General features: G+C 41.0%; 1 protein-coding gene across 1 annotated transcript; it reads left to right on the forward strand.

Moving 5' to 3' along the window:
• Nucleotides 1-1,366: 1,366 nt before the first annotated feature.
• LOC306753617 (heparan sulfate glucosamine 3-O-sulfotransferase 6-like) lies at nt 1,367-19,312 on the forward strand (the record flags this gene model as incomplete). Its single annotated transcript, XM_079237505.1, has 2 exons — nt 1,367-1,875; nt 17,708-19,312. The coding sequence occupies 2 exons, from the start codon at nt 1,367-1,369 to the stop codon at nt 18,324-18,326; spliced, it is 1,128 nt and encodes a 375-aa protein (XP_079093631.1). The 3' UTR covers nt 18,327-19,312.
• Between the last annotated feature and the right edge of the window lie 1,257 nt (nt 19,313-20,569).

Genomic DNA, 20,569 nt, shown 5'->3' on the forward strand with positions numbered 1-20,569 from the left:
CAGAAAAAAAATAGCAAATATGGGGAATGACGGCAAAAACACATTAATGCAACCGAGCAGCCATAAAACCTCATGACATTTCATATATTATGTATTATCTTTGAAGCCACTTGAGGTGGAATTATAAGAGAAATAGTGGGACCATACGGGTTCACAATGAAATGAAAAAGGAACAGGCAGTTGCACAATCCCAAGGGGAAAAGGTTGCAGAAATAAAACAGGGCTGACTTTATTTTTTTTGCTGCAGTATAGGCACCTCCAGTACACCGGTATCACAAGGAGGGAGCGATCCGGAAATGTCCGTGTCATTGCTGAAAATATAATGTGTCCTTAGGCTTTCTTGGCAAGGTTCAGGAGCAAATGTCTAGAATTCAAGGACGTAAACAGGATCTGGTTCCAAAAACCTGCATATCAGCAAATGTCTCATATTATGGCTAATTCTCTTTTTCTTAACCCTTTACAAATGTTTTTTGTTTTTGTTTTAAGGACTGTTATTTAACAATATTTACCTACACTGCAACAAGTGAACTATGAAAACAGAGGAAGCTGATGACACCTGTCTGTCCCCTGTGGAGCAGGAGTGTAAAGGTTAAATGTGTGCGTCGTGGCTGGCTCCATCGGGGTGTGTGGTCAGGAGGGCCGGTAGACAGCAGGTGGACACGAGCGAGGAATTTGGGAAAGAAACAACCTGGAGCTCAGACTGTCTCACAGTGGATGATTTAAAGGAGGAAGCACTTCCTCAGTCCGCAATCAAAACTAATACCCCCTCTTCATCATGTTCCAGATATTCTCTTCCGAATCATTAAATGCAATTAAACTAATGACTGAACATAATTTGATATATAAGATATGAGAGTTTCTCCCTCTCTGACAACTTGGAAGAGGCGCAACGTTAATTATGTCTCGCTGTTATTGTCGTGTCGCCCGGGCCAAGCATGGAAGGGGCGTGTGTTTGAGATACAGGGCGTGGCTTTGGCAGTCAGACGGGAAAAAGGGGTGTAGAGGGTGTGCTTTTTTTCTACGGAGCCGCTGCCTACCAAGGAGCCACGGGAGCGCACAGAAGGCACGGAGGAGCGCTGCATGACGTTCACGCACAGCCGCCTCTCAGCTGAGCCTCGCATTGGGACTTTGCTCGAGTGCTTGAAAAACATCTACAAGTTGTCTTTTATGATGAGCTGACGGGAGAGAGAGAGAATCAAAGGGCGAGCGAGATACACTGAGGAGCATGTGGAGCTTTTTTACGCGCGAGGGGCCACGTTTTGCGCCACTTGCTGTGGTGGCACGAGCGCCGTGATGGTTTTGTTTAAAAACAAAAATAAAATTTTTAAAAAGCTCTGAGTGACTTTTAGAAGTATGACGTATTTTGATGTGGCATGTTTCCTGCGTTGTGTCCTCGTGCTCTGGAGTGCAACTCATGGGATGTAGTAAATGGAGAGCTGCGTTCAACTTTGGACACCTGAGGGTGCAGTCCAAGCTGTCCGTCTTCCTGACCATGATCATTATCTTCATGTACCTCTTTTATTGCCTCAACGGATACTGTGACTCCTTGCCCAGGCCCGTGTACGACCAGCAGAGCAATATTCAAAACAAAATCCCCATCGATGATGGACACGAGCAGCTCGGCGCGTACAACGCGTCGCAGGTCGTCCGCCAGCAGCTGTCGGACTTGTCGAACAGCGACGCCCCATCGAGCAACATCTCTATAGCCAATAATTTCGGCAGCAAAAAGTTCCCCCAGGCCATCATCATCGGGGTGAAGAAAGGTGGCACTCGGGCTCTGCTGGAGTTCCTGCGCATCCATCCGGACGTGAGAGCCGTCGGCTCGGAGCCGCACTTCTTTGACCGCTTCTACGACAAGGGACCGGACTGGTACAGGTACGCGTTTGTTTTATTTTTTTATTTCTACTAAATGATACAACAACGAATTCAACATTTACTAAAATTAACGCGGTGCTCCCGCTGTCTCTGAAACGGGGAAATGACCGGACGAGTAGTGAACTGTGAGGGTCAAAGTTCAGGGCAGAAGTCACGGAAGCCTGATTGGAAGTTGTAGCTGCTTACTGTCACTTTCCAGAAGCAAGACTTTTCCCTTTCTTCCTCAAAATGGCACAGATGCCTTTTTATTTTATTTTTCACGGGTATTAAGCTGGAGGCGTTGATATAAGATGACTTAACTCAATAATGTAGTTATCCTATTCCTGATGGGTTATACATTGCTTATCGTCAGGTCATGCATACACAACAAAGTCCCCTCTTCTTCTCTAGATTCTCTAAGATGTATCATGACTTTTCTCTGTAATGCAACATGTGCATGATATCTTTTTTTCTCATCCATAATTGCACTTTTTTTGAGTTTTTCGTAGACCTCGTCCAGGTGGCTGAAGTTTGACATAAAGTTAAGTCTCCTTCTGTGTCTTTAGAATCTGTTTCATCCTCAAACTGAATTGTTAAGAAATTTACGTTAATAAATGATGATACAGTATGAGGATTTCAAATTGAAATTGAGTTTTTTTACACTTTTTGGTGCCATATGTATCAATAACTTTTTTTCCCACTTTTTTTTTTTTTAAACCAATCTCTGTGGCCTTTTCACGTGCTGTTGTCAGATTATTATGGTGTGTTTTCTAGTTCCTTTAAAACAAATGATGACATACTGACCGAGCATGATGTAACGAGAGCAGAGCTATATTCAAACTCTGCACTCATTAGTCCACGTGAAGCGCGTTTTGGTGCAGGCAAACGCATCATCTCATGCGCGGTGTGATCAGTCTCTCTCCCCTCTTCATTAATATCCCTCACCACCAATAAGACGCTCTGCTGATAGCTTCCAAGGATGGCAGCGTATTCAGTCCCCTGCCAATAAATTGCTGTTTATTGAGCTGACACGCTGCTTCTCTAAGTGTCCAGCGTTGGTCCCCTGAGGGCCTCACCGCCAGCCTGATCACAGAGGGAGGATGGGTTGTTGTGGATGGTGGTAGTGTGGATGACCCCTCTGTCAGGTGTTTGCTTGAGGATCAGCCCAAATGCCTTTTTTTTGTTTTAAGATTGACAGCCATATTTCTTTTGTCACAATTTTTTACTGAAATTAGTCTGAGTTGATGAATTAAAATGTGCTTTAAATAATGCGTTTAAGGAGCCGTTGTCAGAGGAACCTCCGTGTTTTTGGGTGGAAATGACTGACATCTGATAGCACATATGAGAGAAGAAGAGACGGGGAGGGAGAGGGGTGGGGAGGGGTGGGGGGGACCATTATGGAAGAATAATGAGGGGAAAAAAGATCAGGGGAGTAAATGACGGTTTGATAAAGAGACGAGTAGAGAGAGAGAGGAGAACGTTGGAGGTGTGGCGGGGTAAAAATTGGGTTTAAGGGAAGAAGATAGAGAGAGGCTGTGGAGATCAATAGAGCCGGGTAATGATCGGTTCCCTGTGAGGCTCAGGTGGAACAGCACTAAGTGACATCAAAGTGTGTGTGTGTGTGTGTGTGTGTGTGTGTGTGTGTGTGTGTGTGTGTGTGTGTGTGTGTGTGTGTGTGTGTGTGTGTGTGTGTGTGTATGTGTGTGTGTGTGTGTGTGTGTGTGTGTGTGTGTGTGTGTGTGTGTGTGTGTGTGTGTGTGTGTGTGTGTTGGTTCCTAATACTCAGTGTGGACGGGGTTTTCCTGCTGCATGTCCGATGAATGTGTGATGATATTATGAGAGATCTGTGCCGCAGTTTGAGGCAGTTTAATGTGGTATTCATGAATTACTAAAAACTGAATCCCCATTGAATAGTTTCAACGCAGACATGTACGATTTATAGTTGTAACGTCTGGAATACAGCTGGTTGCCATCGGTTTTCACAGAGGAGAAGATGCAAAAAAACAGAACGAAGGGATGAAGAAACAAACTACAATTGTAACTGTTTTTGTCTATAAAATGTGAGAAGTACCCAGCATTATATCCCAGAATCCAATGATGTATTCAAATGTATTTTCTTCAACAGATCAGAATTAATCCATGACCCAAATATATTAAGTTTACTATCGTACAATCAGCAAATGCAGCCAACATCAGTGAATGTTTGGCAGTCTCTCTGGGAAAATAACTGAAACGATTTATCGATTATCAAAATAATGAATCTTCTTTGGGTCAACTAATCAATTGAGTAGTAGTTTAAGCTCTAATAGGTGAGCTATTTCAGATCTGTATAACTTGTTGGACTTTAGTGAAGATAAAATTATGCCCAAATCCTCAATTTTAGCAAGTAGTGTAAACGTGAAGATATTACAAGTAAAACATGTTACTTGTAATATATATATATATATATATATATATATATATATATATATATATATATATATATATATATATATATATATATATATAAAATATAATATACTTTTTCATTATTTTTCTCTATAATTACTGCCTTAAATGTGAGACTGTCACGTCTCCCCCAAACTAATTGGCAGGAAATAACCCTTTTAAAGCAGCAGCTGTATGACACCATAGACTACAAGGGAAGACTTAATAATCTCAAAATGTATTCTCAAACCTTGTATCTCCATCCTATCTAATATTTTCTGCCAGGCGTCACATTTTTCCTGATGGGATCAGATCGTAAATTTACAGAACTCCCTGAATTCTGAGAAGCACAAATTAACTTTTCCGCTGTTTCAGTAAATCATGGTCGTCATAACTTCAGAATCCTTCCAGTGCCAGAATCTCATTGGATGCATGTTGTTGAGTTCAGTGTGCGTCAAAGGTCAATTTAGTTTAACTTTTAGCTGCATAACCTGGCGGAAAATCTGCATGACGCTCGCAACAATATCACTTCCCACTCTCTCTGTTGAAAATAACGGCATTGCTTTACACAATGATTTACTTTCTCTTTTGTACTTTGTAAACTAGGTTACATATGAAAATATTTGTTCAGCAATTTCTCTTATTTACGCTATTAAGTGGGTTTGATGACGTGTTTTCAGCTGAAGCCACACGCTCTGAGATGTGTAGTTATCTGAATGGTGACAAAGCAGAACACTAGAAAGGGCTAAAGGTAAGAGGACCAGCGACCATAACACGTTCCTGTTACTGCTGTCTGCTGATGGTAAACTGACTGTGTACTCTCTGAACACAGACATGACGTGTTCACTTCTCTTTTTTTTATCTTCCTCTCCTTTTGCTCTTTTGAAGGCGTAATGAAACTTGTGTTTTTGCTCCGTCCTAATCCGCTGACAGCTCGTGTCAACACTGTGTGAATTGGCCCGGTGTCATGACAGGTCAGGCATTAACACGGACAGCTCAGGGACATGCGGAGTGGCTGAGAGGGATTAGGCCCCCAGTCGCAGTTAAACAAGGCCTGATGAAGCATTAGTCACCAGCCGCCACCCTCTCATCTTCAGTATTCCTGAACCTCAACCTTTACTGCCATAAGGGAAGCTTATTGTACCCAGGGGCGGTGTAGTTCACTGTGCTATGGACAAGCAACAATAGTCACTGGGTATTTTTTTATATGAGACAGATGTATGTTTGGGCTTGTACCTACAGTCCATCGAGTACTTATGCAGTTGCCATGGAGGATGTGGAAAGATTGTGGAGTAGCTCTTCTTTGCTCTGCTATTTTATTGTATTGTATACATTAAGTATTTTCCATACTTAATATTTGTATGTCTCCTATGTAACTTTGCTAGCTGCTGCCACAAACAAATTTCCCCCTGGGGATGAATTAAGTATATATCTATCTATCTATCTATCTTATTTATAAAAAAAATATGATTTTATTTGATCAAATATATCCACGTAGTGAGTCAGAAACAACACAGAGAATGGCTTCTCCAAAGATCGACCGAATCGTCTCAGCAATATGCTCTAAAAAAAAACAACATGTGTTTGCATTGAAGCGGCAAAGCCCTCGAATTGATTGACACATCTCAACATTGACCTGTCCCCAAGTAGTCGAGACATCGGACTTCGCTGTGCCTTCCAATTCTTCCCTCCCTTTATGTCCTCCAGCCTCCCCATACTTCCAGATATCATATGTAGTTATATAAATAGTATTAATTTAGTGTAATTACATGTTAAGTACCCAGTGAATCACATATATCAAGTGTTGTATGTGAAGCCAACAATATCACGTGAAGCTGGGCTGGAAAGTATCACTCAAACATGTATTCTCTGACAAAGCTCCTCATGTCAAAGCGCTGTCTGAGTCTTTGAGCTCGGGAGAGGAAGCCTTGGCCCCCGTCTTCAGCCGGTGACCAAGTAAAACACATGGACATCCTTAAAGGAAGCATTTGGCAAATTGTTGGAGACAAAAATGCTTATATGTGGAAAAGCCTTGGCTTCGCCATCAACTGGAAACGATTCTGTGGTCTGGTGGTGGAGAATGAGGGTTTAGACAGCCATGGTGTGCAAAGTGAGTGTGAGCATGTGTGTGTGAGTTCGGATTCATCCACGGCGCTCCGGCCCAACCTGCAAGTCCATCCACTCCCCCTGTTTCTCCACCTTTTTCTTGCCGCTATAAACACCGAGGAGATATAAATGTCATCTCCCGATATCGATCACCTAAAATAGGTTCTCTCTATTGATCTCGCTCCCTATGCCTCTATCGCGCTGTTGCAGCAGAAATGAATTAACTTCTGAATATTCAATCTTGTTGACAAGGAGCTGTTACTGCCTTCCACTGCTGACATTTATACCCCACAGTGTGAGTGTTGCCTGGGTGGATTTATTGGCTTGTTCAGGTCACTCAAACTGTGTAATGTAAAGCCACTGGACGAGTCCTCCCTGTTACAGCAGCTCTCTTTAGAGTTGATGTTCTTTCTCTCCCTCTCTAAATCTCTTTCCTTATCGATGCATGTTTTTGTCTCATAGTCTCCTCTCTCTCAGGAAGTGCGTCGCACGATTCAGCTACCTAGACAGGAATGTCCTGGTTTTATTTCCTGTCAGACTTTTCTACCGTTCACAGGGGATTCTCCGGTTGAATTTCTCTCTGATCGCATTCTTGGGAGCCGCATGTTGCAGATTCTTTGCAGACTGACAAAGAGGATGTTTTTGGGGGGCGGGGGGGTTGGGGAAAATGTGGCTTTCAAGCAAGAATTTATAAGAAATAGGAAATGTATAGATCTTGCTGGAAAAAAGAAGGCTTTGTGCCAAAGACAGGGTTGAATGCTCTGCGAGTATTTGAAGCCGCATCAGCAGGGAGGAAAAAGTAGTCGGTTAATGCATAAACATGAGCAACACCATCCGGCACGTCTGTCAGAGCTAATAAACATGACATGACACGTGCTGCTATTTACATGTAAAGGTTTTTCTGTCAGAATGAATATGTAAATGAAGTTTAAAAAAGTATAAGGATCTAATCAAACATGACTTGATAAATTGGCGTTGGACAGGTATGGATTCTTACTCATAAAAAAAAGTCAGAACTCAGTCATCAATATTTTGGCAGCTCGTCATTGGACGACCTTTAGACTCCCAGCATGCCGTGTCTCATCCAATCAGAAATAATGGAATGAGATGCACAATGTGAGGCAAACTATGAACCTCACAACACTTCAATCACAGAGCGCAGAAACAGAGGTTTGTGTCGTTCACCACTGTGACTGATTTTAATTTCAATCGTCTGGGTTTTAATTGCTGTGTGCGCTTTAAGTAACAGACTCAGGACATGCCGTTGCGTTTACTCACTCATCAAAGTCTGCTTTTTCTTGTGAAACAGGCTTGTCCGTCATGATGACGGACAAGCCAAAATGTTTAATGGACCACAACATAATAATCTCTCTCTTCCCCCACCTTCTCTTTAGGTCATTTGTTTTTACATCCTCTCGACCTCCTCTTTTTTCTTCTCTCTTTGCTTTGTGTCATCGGCAGCCTTTAGTTTTAGATTAGTGTGTGTTTAAGAAGTGAGTGAAGATGAGAGAGAAATAAATAAAAAGCACTTACTTAGTGAAAGACAAATAGAAAATGGCGTCACTTTTCAAATGAATTCTTGCAATAATAAAACATGATTAAACGACACAAGAGTACTTGAAGGGTACATTCACATATGTTCCAGTCCATCTCAAATCAATACTCACATCATATATACATTTTAAAGAGTAATCAGTCCTCCTGTCCATACTGGCCAATATGGGATCCCTTCTCAATGCAATACATGTTAAAATTACCTCACTGGGTTTGAACAGACAGTTTCCTAGCTGAGCTCCAGCAGAAGAACAGTAACACAAAGTAAGTAAGTTTGTAACTCATATTATCTTCCATTGAACTAGTGCAGAACGAGGACTGTGGATGTTGTCCCCCGTCACTTCACATCATCTGCTGGTGTTGTAATGTTAATTTACAATTTACATAAAAGGCAGTTAAATAGCTTCTGCTTCTCCCATCAACACAACATCATCACTTAAGAGGTTTGATAGTGACATTGTAGCCTAATTAAAACGCGGTGGTTTGAATTATGGTGCAGATTATTTGTTAAGATTAATTGAGTGGTTTTATAGAATGTTTGAAAATAGTGAAAAAGGCCCAATATGAGGTCATCACTCGATTGTTTTGTTCAACCAACAATCAAAAAGCTCAAGGCATCAAGTTTAAAATGATATAACACACAAAATAAAACATAAATTCCTCACAACTGAGAAGCTGGGAGTAAGTCTGGCATCTTTGTTTGAAAAAAAAAGACTTCAAAAAGACTTAAATTACCAAAATGGTTGTTTCCAAAGTTGAAGGGGAATCAACTGATCAACTAATCAGTCAATGGTTTCAGCTCTACTATATGATGTATTCAAGATGATCATTTCAGGGAGTCACTCTTTAATTCTGCTGCTCTTTTTTATCAAAGTCAATCACTTTATTACAAAGATAACATTGTAAAGAGTGAGTACGATCTAGACCTGCTCCTTATGGAATATTCCCTGAGATAATTTATATTATATGAATATGCTGTTTAGATAAAATATAAATTATTTTAGTCATCGAAAGAGATACTGACAGTTACATTCATACAGTTGCTGCTGTTTGGTTTTGATGGGCAGACAGATACTTAAACCCACACCCAGTTAACCATCACTGGGCTGTCTGGAGAGGCAGGTAATTATTGACTGTGTGTGTGTGTGTGTGTGTGTGTGTGTGTGTGTGTGTGTGTGTGTGTGTGTGTGTGTGTGTGTGTGTGTGTGGCCATGGACCACTCACTGGTGTCTATCTCTGTTTAATGTCTGACTGCCTGGGTGGGTGAGGGGTCGTGAGAACCTGCAGCCACCCTGAGAATCCCACACAGAAACACACCTTTCTTTGTCTGCTACTAAACCTTCCTCGAAAACTCCCATCGGTTTGACTTAACCAACTTGAACTGGTTAATAGTCTGTGATGACTGTGCCGGCTTTGAGAGGAAATTAGATTAATTATGCCCGAGACTCTGGCAAAGAGAGCTGGAGCTGAATTTGAGGACAAGCAAACCATCAAACAAGACGCTATGATTGGAGGAAATCTAGAAACCGACACCGGGTCCCGCTTCATGTCTATCCAAACTCTACTTCGTCCCGCATGTTTGATGTGCGTAAACGTAGCCAAGGCCTGCTAAGTCCACTCATGAGCCTGATAGATGACACTAATAGCAGACCGCTGAATGGACTGTTTCCAGTTGAAAAATCCGTGCCTCTGCCAGCGGTGATTTCCGGTTTTCAGCTTAAGACACTGCTAACAATGAGCTGAGAAACCACAAGGAGTGGCAGGCTGAAACCGCTAGGGAGTGGGTGTTTAGCATCATACGGGATCGAGTGTTCTTTTTGGTGGGGACCTGAGGAGTTGCCAGACGAGCAAACGTCCATATTGAGTCAATTACAGTGTGATCACACTATGTGTGTGTCCTCAATTAAAAAAGCTGTTTAATTAGTGAAAACGTGGTTGTTTTCTATTGTCTGTGCAGACTCATAGGGAAGGGTAAACATTAAAGTATGGACATATGGACTCATGTTTAATCTTTAACTGAGCCGGCTGAACTTTATGTCAAACTAAATACGGTGAATCCCTCCAATATGAATAACAATGTAATATGTTTAATTATTTGATATATGGAAATACTTGCAACGTATTTTGGAACACATGGAATAACCATAGACTGAACAACATCATGGATAAGTCTCCCTGACCCCACATAGGATTAAAGTGGGCAAAGATGTGTAGAAGATGTGTGTCCTTGTTGCCGGTTGGTACCGGTGCTAATATAGAGAAATACTCATGTTAAAATTTCACTCACCAAAAAAAGGGAGCGCATGACTTTTTCATTAAAATCAACCATTTTATTTGTTACATGAAATAGTACAGGGTAAAGTTACAACTCCAGTGAAATGCAATCTCCCGCCTGCTCCTTGAAATTGGGCTTGAACATTATTCAACATAAAGTACACTACTACTTTTTTCTTTCTTGCCAGAGTCTATAGAGTACATAGAAAAAGAGTCTTGGTTAAGTGCACCAGTATTCCAGGATTTAGCCATGTTTCACGGACATTACAGACATTCCAGTTTCTGGTATCCTGCCTCTTTAGCACAGAGATCCTCCAGCTGCGGCCCATCATCCAACAGTCGGAATAACGCCCTTGCAAAATACATGTCAGAATATTCCCACTTTTCATTTATGTACATGTTATTACAAATTAATTGCATGTATCCAAATATAAGAGAACAATTGTGCAGTCAGCTGACATGATTGACTAAAACTCCTCTTAATACATCGTAATATATGTGCTGCAAGGCTGAAACAATATACACATTTTTTTAATAATATATTCTCAAATATTTGATGCATTTTGTATCCTTAAATTGTAGAATAGCAAACAAAAGAAGCCATTATGTTCTCAGAACTAAAGTTGATATATTAAAATTCCAACAATGAGATCAAAATAATTCCATGTCAATTTTCTGTCAATCAACTAATTGAGTAACTAACCAACTGCTTCAGCTTTAATGTGCTGATAAATTGACATGATTATTTCCAAAGACCTCTTTGAGGAATTCTGCATTTACAGTAAATGCCTAGTTAACTAAACTGAACTGAATCCACATACATTCATCTTATTAGCAGCACAATGATGTAACTCTGGAAAAGACATCATGCCATCACTGGGATCAGGATCTAACCATTCTATCTGCCCATCCTGTGTTCAGGGGATCGGATGAAGGCAGGGTGGGGCCCCGGGGCCCCCGGCAGCTCGGCGATAAAGCCACACAAGTAGGCCACTGAGGGCCGGCAGGAACACGGCTGCAGATTTTCCCATTTGATAAGTCAGGAGGGGTGGGAACAATCAGTGCACACACGGCTTATTTCCATGTTCCAACATTACAGGTTGTTACGCTATCAGAAAGATATTTTGACTGCATCCCCTCTTCCTGTTCTTCATTTTCTTTTCTTTTTTCTTACTGTGGTCATTTTTATGTACTAAGCACTTTGGTACTCGTTAGTCATTCCTGTGATACGTTTCCCTTTACCTCCCAGAGATAACTTAATCATAATTTATATTTGGTTATGAAATAAGCTTATTCGTGCCATGCCAAGAGTTAGATGTATGTAAATGTATCTTCATTTCACAAACGATTCAAATGAATTAATAAAATCGATTTATTACTCAACTCTTCATCTCTGCCAAGAAAGTGGATGAACATATTGCTCAACATGTCAAACTATTTGTTTAAGACAAATCATTAATGTGTTGCATTTGTTAACAATTAACAGATTATTCAAACAGTTTGCAAGCTAATGCTGAATGTTAAAATGGTGTAGAATTACTAGAAATTCACACACAAGCACACACACACACACACACACACACACACACACACACACACACACACACACACACACACACACACACACACACACACACATCTTCCTCTGTCATTAGGGCCTCCCTGGTTTCTCAGAGGAAACTCTGACCGACCACTTCTCACTCACTCCCCGCTCTCTGCAGACCCTCTGATGTCTCTGTTAACTGTTACGCCTCTATTTTTCCCCTCAGCTAGACACATTCTTCAGCTCTTTCCTACCGACCTACCCCATTGATGCGAACCTCCTGGGTAAAAATACTCCTCACCACCCTAGTGCTTCAGCCAGACGGTAACCTTCGGAGTGTGTAATGGTCCGCCACACACATGCTGAAGTGAGATACAGTAACATGAGGTGTGGACAATTTGCGTTTATAATACCGATATTGTATCAGGGGCTGATGGATAATGTATTGTGCCAATATTCAGTGTGCATGGTATCTGCAGGTCTTGATAATAAGGCCACGCTAGCCTGCTACAGACTGTAACATTAGTTATACATTTTTGATCAATCCAGCACTTTTCTGCTGCTTATCTGGGTCCAGGTCACATGAATATATATATTTTAATTACTAGGATTTATTGTTATACAGTACTTGGAAGTACTAACAATAAACGAGACATATATATGTCAATGATTTCCTATACGTAATACATTATTGTAGGCTTTATTGTCCCTACTGATTTTCTGTTATTCATTTATAAAAAAGGTAATAAAATGCAATATTCATGGTCTTAAAAAGTCTTATTTAATAATGTAGTGCTGTTAACAGTGCAGAAACCCTGTAAAAAGGTCATTTTAAGACTGTTTTCACCTGGATTTTCTACTTTACAAGAAAATCCTTTGAAACTGTATTTAGACACAAAAACTCAGCTCAGCAATGAAATCCAGATGGAACGTACGTACTTATTATAAATTACGTCTGCCTTTTGGCAGCCTCACAATCAGAATACCTAAAAAATAAATGAGAACATGATTTCTTTCTCTATTTTTACGTGGCAATGGATACATTTAACAAAAAGCTCAGTTTTGTCCAGAAGCATCATAATGTTATGCCCCAACTCCAACACACGCACACACACACACACACACACACACACACACACACACACACACACACACACACACACACACACACACAAAGAAGTACTACTTGACTTCCCCTTTTATTGAGTTGCTTCCAGTCCTCGCTGACTTCTAATCAGCCCACAGAAGCTCCTCACCCTGTATTTGCCATGAGTAATGACAAACCTCCCTCCACGCAGCAGCTTTTACAGATCTTTAAACACACACAGGCAGACTGTATCTGTCTTCATGTGTCCCTCTGTTGTGGTTGAGGATGTCGATGGGTTTCTAAATTCCTTCACACGTGTCAAATGTATTCAACAATCTCACTTCGAAGGATACAGGAGAGGCCAAGTGGAGGCTTTGAAGTTGTCAGAGGGAGATGGGGGAAAAGATGAAGTAAGTGGAGGAGAAATGGAAGGATGGATGAAGGAGAAGATGGGGTAACATTGCATGTACGAGAGAGAAATCTTCACATGATGACATGTTGCATTACATGATCCCTGGTGGTCTCGCCCTCTGAATCACAACCATCTGCCTCTGACCTTCGGGGTGGAAGAGTCCATTTCCGCACAGTTCAGGCTGGTGGAGATTAAGAGGGTCCGGGGGTCTGGCCTCGGGCCCAGCAGAGCCGGTATGGATCACAGCTTTCGGAGATCCGAACCCCGGCACCAGAGGGAAACTTTCGAACCCAGAAACACTTCCCTCATCTCCGCTACACACACACACTCAATCTTCATTGCTCCCAGATGTGGCTCTATGTGTTTACGTGTGAGTGAGTGTCATCGTAGAAAGCGCAGAAAGAAAGAGAGAGAGAGAGATGGGTGGTGTACAAACATAAATGATAGTGACTGGAGTGTGTGCTTCCCAATTGAGAAGCCGCCGTGTTTGCACTATCTGCAAGTGCCTTTTTTAATTTGGAAGTAAAATAAACTTGCATTTCAGTAGCAAAAACTTTCATGCCCTTAAAAGTCAAACAGTTAAGTCAATAGAACAATTTGATTTTTAGGCTGCATAGCAGATAAATAGGTTGTAATGCCCTTTGTTTTATGCCTTTTAGATAATTTTTCGCCCAAAATATTTGGCTCGACCATACATCAACACCTAAAACACAAATATTGCACTCTGCCTTTGGCAACAGTCTTCAGGGAATGCAGGGTTGAAAATGCAAAAACCGAGTTCACAGTGATCAGATGAACAGTAGCTCCGTCTATCATTTATAATAAAAATATAGATTAAAATGTTCTATATATTGTCTATATTTTTATTGTGTGGTAGTTAAAGGGAGTACTTTCGTATTGCGCTTTCACAGAGCAACATTTTAAAAATAAATTATATTTGAACCTGTATTCCCGTATGTGGCAAAAAAAAAACCCTTGCCCTACATTTCCCATAATTCAGCTCTAGCATTTCTCATACAACTTTGTCTGCATGGTAAAACACAAAAAAAGTTCTGTGCTCATTCAAGATTGGATTTAGTGACAGCATCATTTATATGTACCAAGATGTTACTTTTTCAAGTTGATATTTTTACAAATATGCTAACAGCTCGATAGCTTAAAAAGCTGTCCCTCTGTGGCAGCAGTTTATCATGAGTGTGGTTTGGCCTGTATTCTACTGCAAATTCTGCATAGGGTTTGGAAATTTTACATATCTTTGGCAAAATACTTTTTTTTTGCAGTAAAAATGTCAAAAGATTATGGTATGAACTCATTTTTAACCAAATATGTAGTTCTCTGAACTGGGCTTATAAGGCAGGAATGGAAAATTGCTTTTCAAACGGTCTGTCTACACATGAAGTCCACCGTGCTCGTCTCCTGTTGCTTTTGTTGAGAGCCTGATATACACAGCTCACTCGTGTATCCTCATATTCTGGTCATAAACAGTAGCCTATTAGCCTGTGGTGCTTTAAACAGGCCCTAATAAAGCTCAGCCCACCCACAAAGAGCACAGCTAAATGTGAGCATGTGAAAGCGTCCAGACACATTGGTACGCACAGATAAACGCACATCTGCGCACTTTCAAAGCCGAATGCATTCCTGCCACAGATGCTAACGGTAAAGGTGTGATGAAAACATCAGATCGCTAGGCTTCCCAAAAACTCTTGGGAAACCACATGGGGGCTAGTATAAGAAAAAAAAGAACACTATGATTTCATCAAAGAGATTAGACGCTTCTGAGCAGCGATGTCAGGTTGCTGCTGTTTTTTTCCTCTTCGTCAGTGCTTTTTTTCCTCTCATTCCCCGCTTTCCTTTTATTCTTGCCCAGGGTTTTCCTTTTCTCTTCTTCCTCTTCTATCCATCCGTTTCACCCCTCCTCCCTATACTGTGGCCTCCTCCTGGGCTTACTGTTGTAGCCGGGCTGTTCTGTGATTACAAGCTAGTGGTTCAAAATGTAAACATGATGTCAATGGGAGCCCACTCAGCCTCGAATGGAACACCATGGCTTCCATTAGACTGATTGGATGAAATCAAACATCCATTTATTGCTATAGACACACTCACAAAATACCAAACAGCACAAACACACTAGCACCTCACTTATTTCTGCCTTCAGACTTGTTGCTTGTGATGTCACTGCCTGCAACCACAGAAAGAAAATGTAAATATAGAAAATATCTTGGATCACGTTGTTGTTCTGTCATGTGTTTTTCTTCGCATTCCTTTTGATAAAAAATAAATAAAAATACTCAGTCTCAGTCATGTTCTCTCACAGGTGGTCTGGGATATAGGAATCACAGGTACAGGACAAGTATGAACCAGGCCAGCATGCAATTACCACAAAATAACCTTATCGATCAATGAAAAATGAGAGTCACTGTATCAAAGGGTGAATTTTGAGGTTAAACTGCCCTTGGATCCGAAAGGAAAATTTGATTTATATTCACAAAACCTATTATGCCACTCACGTCATGTAGTGACCAGAAATAAGCCTCAAAAACTTGGCTTCGGAGTGATAGGTTGCAGCTTATGCTTTGGCCTCAAAATGCTCATCGTAAAACATCCCAATGTTGAGGCTAGCCATAGAATCTGATTTGTTTTCCCCAAACTTTTCTCCCTTTGGTATTTGCTATATTTCTCTTGATTTGTGTTTAGCCCCAGCCCTGTAACGCATCTCTGGGGTTTCTTATGAATACCATAAGTTGTGTATCTGTTGTTACCCTCATGGTTTCATGCCAGGGGACATGCTCGGAGACTCGGAGCTGACTATGTGTGTTGAATCAGAGAGAGAGAGGAATGGATTCGGCTCCATCGCCACACACCAGAGCTCGGAGCCCCCTAAGCCCATCATTTACAGACCAACCACGAAGACTCCGACCTAACCGTCACCACATGCCTGCTCAGGAGGGAGAGGGGAAGCATGAGAATTAGCAGAGGGATCTTTCACAGATGCAACACTGGCATTCCTTATTGCACCCTCGTGTTGTCTTGGGGTCAAAATGACCCGTGTACGAGTGTATATGTGTGTGTGTTGATGGGTCATTTTGACCCCAAGACAACACAAGGGTTAAATTTATAGAACACAAACTGAGATTTTTAATCTCCTTGAATTCAACATAAGTTATATTATTTTATTTTAACGAGAAGAAAATTGGCAGGAACTATTTTTTTTTTATTTCACCACGGAGGTCATTAGATTTCATTAATACGTTACAGTAGCATTTTAATGTAATAAAGTGCACGCGACAAATGTGTTTTTCTTTCCCTCCCATTTCTCTCGTTTTATATACAATCTGCTCTGGCACGTTATAATGAGACTCAGTCAAATGCAGGCTCTGGTCAGGGTTTGTTGAAACTGTTAAGGCCCTACTACGTCTTCTCAGCCTCTGAGTCATCTAAGTAGGAGTAAAGATCAGAGGAAAAGGGCAGCCCAGTCCGCTAAGAGCCAAAGTGTGACTAGAATACCTCTACCGCTGATTATAATAACAATCTGAGGGCCAAATGCAACAACCAGGATTGAATGCGAACACATGGCCACCATAAGACAATATGGACTTTTGCCTCTTATTTTTACTGCAGCCAAAATATTCAAATTAAAGGATCATCCCAGTGTATTACAATTATCTTCATTACTTTAGTACTCATTTCACACCAAATAAATTCATGAGATCTGGAAGTCAGTACTACTGTAACATTTTATTTTTTATAAATACAGAATATGAGTGTTGAGAGTTGTTTACTTGCAAGGCTGAGTAAAAAATAATGTAACTAACTTTAATTACTTTTACTCTTGAGTAATTAGCAAGGTAGCGTAAATTACTTTTCGATTACTAAAATGTAATAAGCGTTTATATAAAAATGTAAATAACTTGTCCAACACTGTATGTAGCTTGTAGTTTACAGATTAACCCGGCTGTAAGGCTACAAATGCCAGTGGTATGACAGTAATGTGGCTATTACTTGCGTCCTGTGGGACGCTCTCACAGCTTCAAGGACCATGGAGGGAGAGCCCAGCCTGTTTAGCAGGAGGCAGCGGAGGAGAGGAAATTACTTTCCTGAGGTTAATATAGCCTTGCGGTTTTCCTACAGTAGCCGCTTATAGACTCCCTCTTACTCTGTGCTGACACGGTCACTCCATCAATGCCAGCAGCTAATGTCATGTTTATCTCCCTCTAATCACAGATTTAGCCCACTAATTCCAAAGCAAAATCAAAAAGCCTTCAAGGCAAGTGAGGCATCGTCTAAAGAATGCTATGTGAATAATGAGAAAAATCAAGGAAATGTAATCATTTCTTCCAATATATAGATGTTATTTTTGTAATATAGTACAGTATGTTGGCATTTTCTCAAGTATACTCTCACGGAATATTTTTTAATAATGGCAGTCTATTTGTTTTTCTCTGTCGTGCAGGAGCCTGATGCCTCGTACTCTGGAGGGTCAGATCACCATGGAGAAGACCCCCAGTTACTTTATCACTAAGGAAGCCCCTCGCCGTGTCTTCTCCATGAGCCGCCACACCAAACTCATCGTGGTGGTGCGTGACCCCGTGACCCGGGCTGTTTCTGATTACACCCAGACTCTGTCCAAATCTCCTGGGCTCCCGTCTTTCCAGAACCTGGCCTTCCGCAATGCCACCACGGGCCTCATCGACACATCTTGGAGTGCCGTGCGAATCGGCATCTACGCCAAGCACCTGGAGAACTGGCTGCGCTTCTTCCCGCTCTCACGCCTCCTCTTTGTCAGCGGCGAGCGCCTTGTGACGGACCCAGCAGGCGAGATGGGCCGGGTTCAGGACTTCTTGGGGCTCAAACGCGTGGTGACAGACAAGCACTTCTACTTCAACCAGACCAAAGGTTTCCCCTGCCTAAAGAAGCCAGAGGGGAGCAGCAGGCCACGATGCCTGGGGAAGTCCAAGGGCAGGCCCCATCCCCAGATCCCCTCTGACGTCCTGCATCGGCTCAGAGACTTCTACAGACCCTTCAATCTCAAGTTTTACCAAATGACCGGCCACAATTTTGGCTGGGAGTGAACGGCTACTCGCCAAAGCTTTTAAAAACTGTTCCCAGCTTGGTCAGCCAGCTACCAAAACCAGACATGGATATCTTGAATGCATTGTGTATTACCAAAGCTTTTATTGTGCAAAATATACCTTTCATGCATTTCTTAAGCTATGAAAACTGCTTTCTTCCTCCAGATTTGCAGCCGCAATACCATCAACGTTTTTAAGCAAGCAATGCTAAAGGAACTCCATTGAGAAAGGCTGGTTGCTGCTACATTGTGACAAGGACAAACCAGGTTGAAGCATACTTACACTTGGCCGCCTGAGTGCCAGGAGAATGCTGAGCTGTCATTGATGTTATTGATGTCCAAAACAAATTTTTTATTTTGAAAACTCCAGAAAGACGCCAACACTGCAAAGAGATGTGCCTAAAATTAAACCAAATGGCAAAAGAGTAACAAGCCTTGACAGTTTGGCAAAGCTACGATAAAGTAAATGACAAATTGGACTATTGGGGCTGAAAAACAACAACACTTACAGCGGGGAAAGAAGCAAAGGGTTTCGAATTATGCACAATGGCACAATCAAAATATATGTAAATATGTATTGTTGAGATATAACTTAATCATTCAGAATCATTTCTATCCGATCAACATTGTTGTGTCCGCCTCTGTCACGTTTATTCTGTGAATGAAGTTAAAGGAAGCCCCCCTTCTGGACTGTCTTTAATAAAAAATAAAGATATAGCATACGCAAAAGGATACCTGGTACTGGTGGACAAAAATGCACCAGTAATGTAAAACAGAGCCAATATGTGCTGTACATTTGTTTTTATTTATGTCGCCAATACAGTGCTTGTATAAAAGGTTCTCCGCAGACAACACGTGAATCTGTGATTGTTTTCTACTTCATTTAATCAACACTCACCTCCACAAATGGTACTTACATGCAACTCTATATTTCTAAAAGCTTAATTTATAATATGACAAACTATTGTTGAAGTGTTTTCTGTGAGACTTTTGTATATGACATTCTGCAGGAAGTTCTGACTAAAACTTGTATTCAAAAATGTGTTTTGGGCTCATTTTTGCTTTGAAGCACTCAGCAGTTCATGGTCTTTGTATTTATTCCAAACAAACTAATGTTGCTGCTGCCGGGAATCTAAAGTACATCTGTTTAGCAGATGATTTTTTTTCTTCTTCCTCGAAGAGAAACTGGATGTTTAGAAAAGAAAGTGCAATTAATCACTGTTTTGTGATTTTTGTGAAGGGATGATCAAGTAGGAAAGCAGTGTATGAAAATGCTTTACGTTGTTTAATATTTCGACTTTGCTTATTTATAAAACCAAGTGTGGAAATCTTTGTCCGAAGGGAACAAAATCTGCCAACCACCAAAAAGTCAAAGATTTAAAAAAAATATTTCCTTCTGTTTTTGACATTAACCATGTTTCGTGTTTTATTCTGTTACTCACCTCTCCTCTCATTTCAGATCACTTCACTTCCTGCCTTTGTGTGTTTTCCTGACAGTTTTTATTGTCTGCCTTCGCTCTGATTAGTTTCACCTGTCCCTCCTTAGCGGCGCAGTCACTTAACCTCCTGCTCACCTGTCCCAAATTTCCCCATCAGTCATTCACTACGTATACCAGCACAGTTCCTTTGTTCTTTGTCAGTTCTTCCTCGTTGTTGTGTTCTGCTTCTTGTTTTCCTGGCACCTCTTTGCCAGCTGTACCCTCTGCCTATTTGGACTCTTGCCATCTGCCGAATCTTTAATAAATCACACAAGTATGCCTAATCCTGCTTCTTGCTCAACTCTGCATTTAGGTTTAATATTCCCTGTACCATGACACAATCAGCGTATTAAATCAGTGTGCCAGTAAAGCAATTAAAACCGCAAGAAGGCAAGCACAGTTGACAAAGCTGTTAAAATGTAATATTATATATATTATATTATAATTATTATTATTATTTTATTTTTTTAAGTGACAGGCTTTTGCCAACATTAGCCTCTTCAGAGGAGAGCCCAGGCAGATAAACAGTGGGCTGATGTCTGAATCTTTGGTCTTTATGTTTCTAGTTTATTGTAGAAAGACCTTAAAATAGGGTTTATCATCCAAAAACCTTCACCAATGATTTAAATATAGAGAAATATTGTCGTTATGTATATGTTATTATGCTATGATTTTACTGGTCTGGCCCACTTGAGATCAAAATGGGCAGTATGTGTGCTAAATATATGAAGCTATAGTTCTCCCCGATGTTTTTTTGGGGGGGAGT

This window comes from Taurulus bubalis (genome assembly GCF_910589615.1).
Source record: "Taurulus bubalis genome assembly, chromosome: 2".
NCBI lineage: Eukaryota > Metazoa > Chordata > Actinopteri > Perciformes > Cottidae > Taurulus > Taurulus bubalis.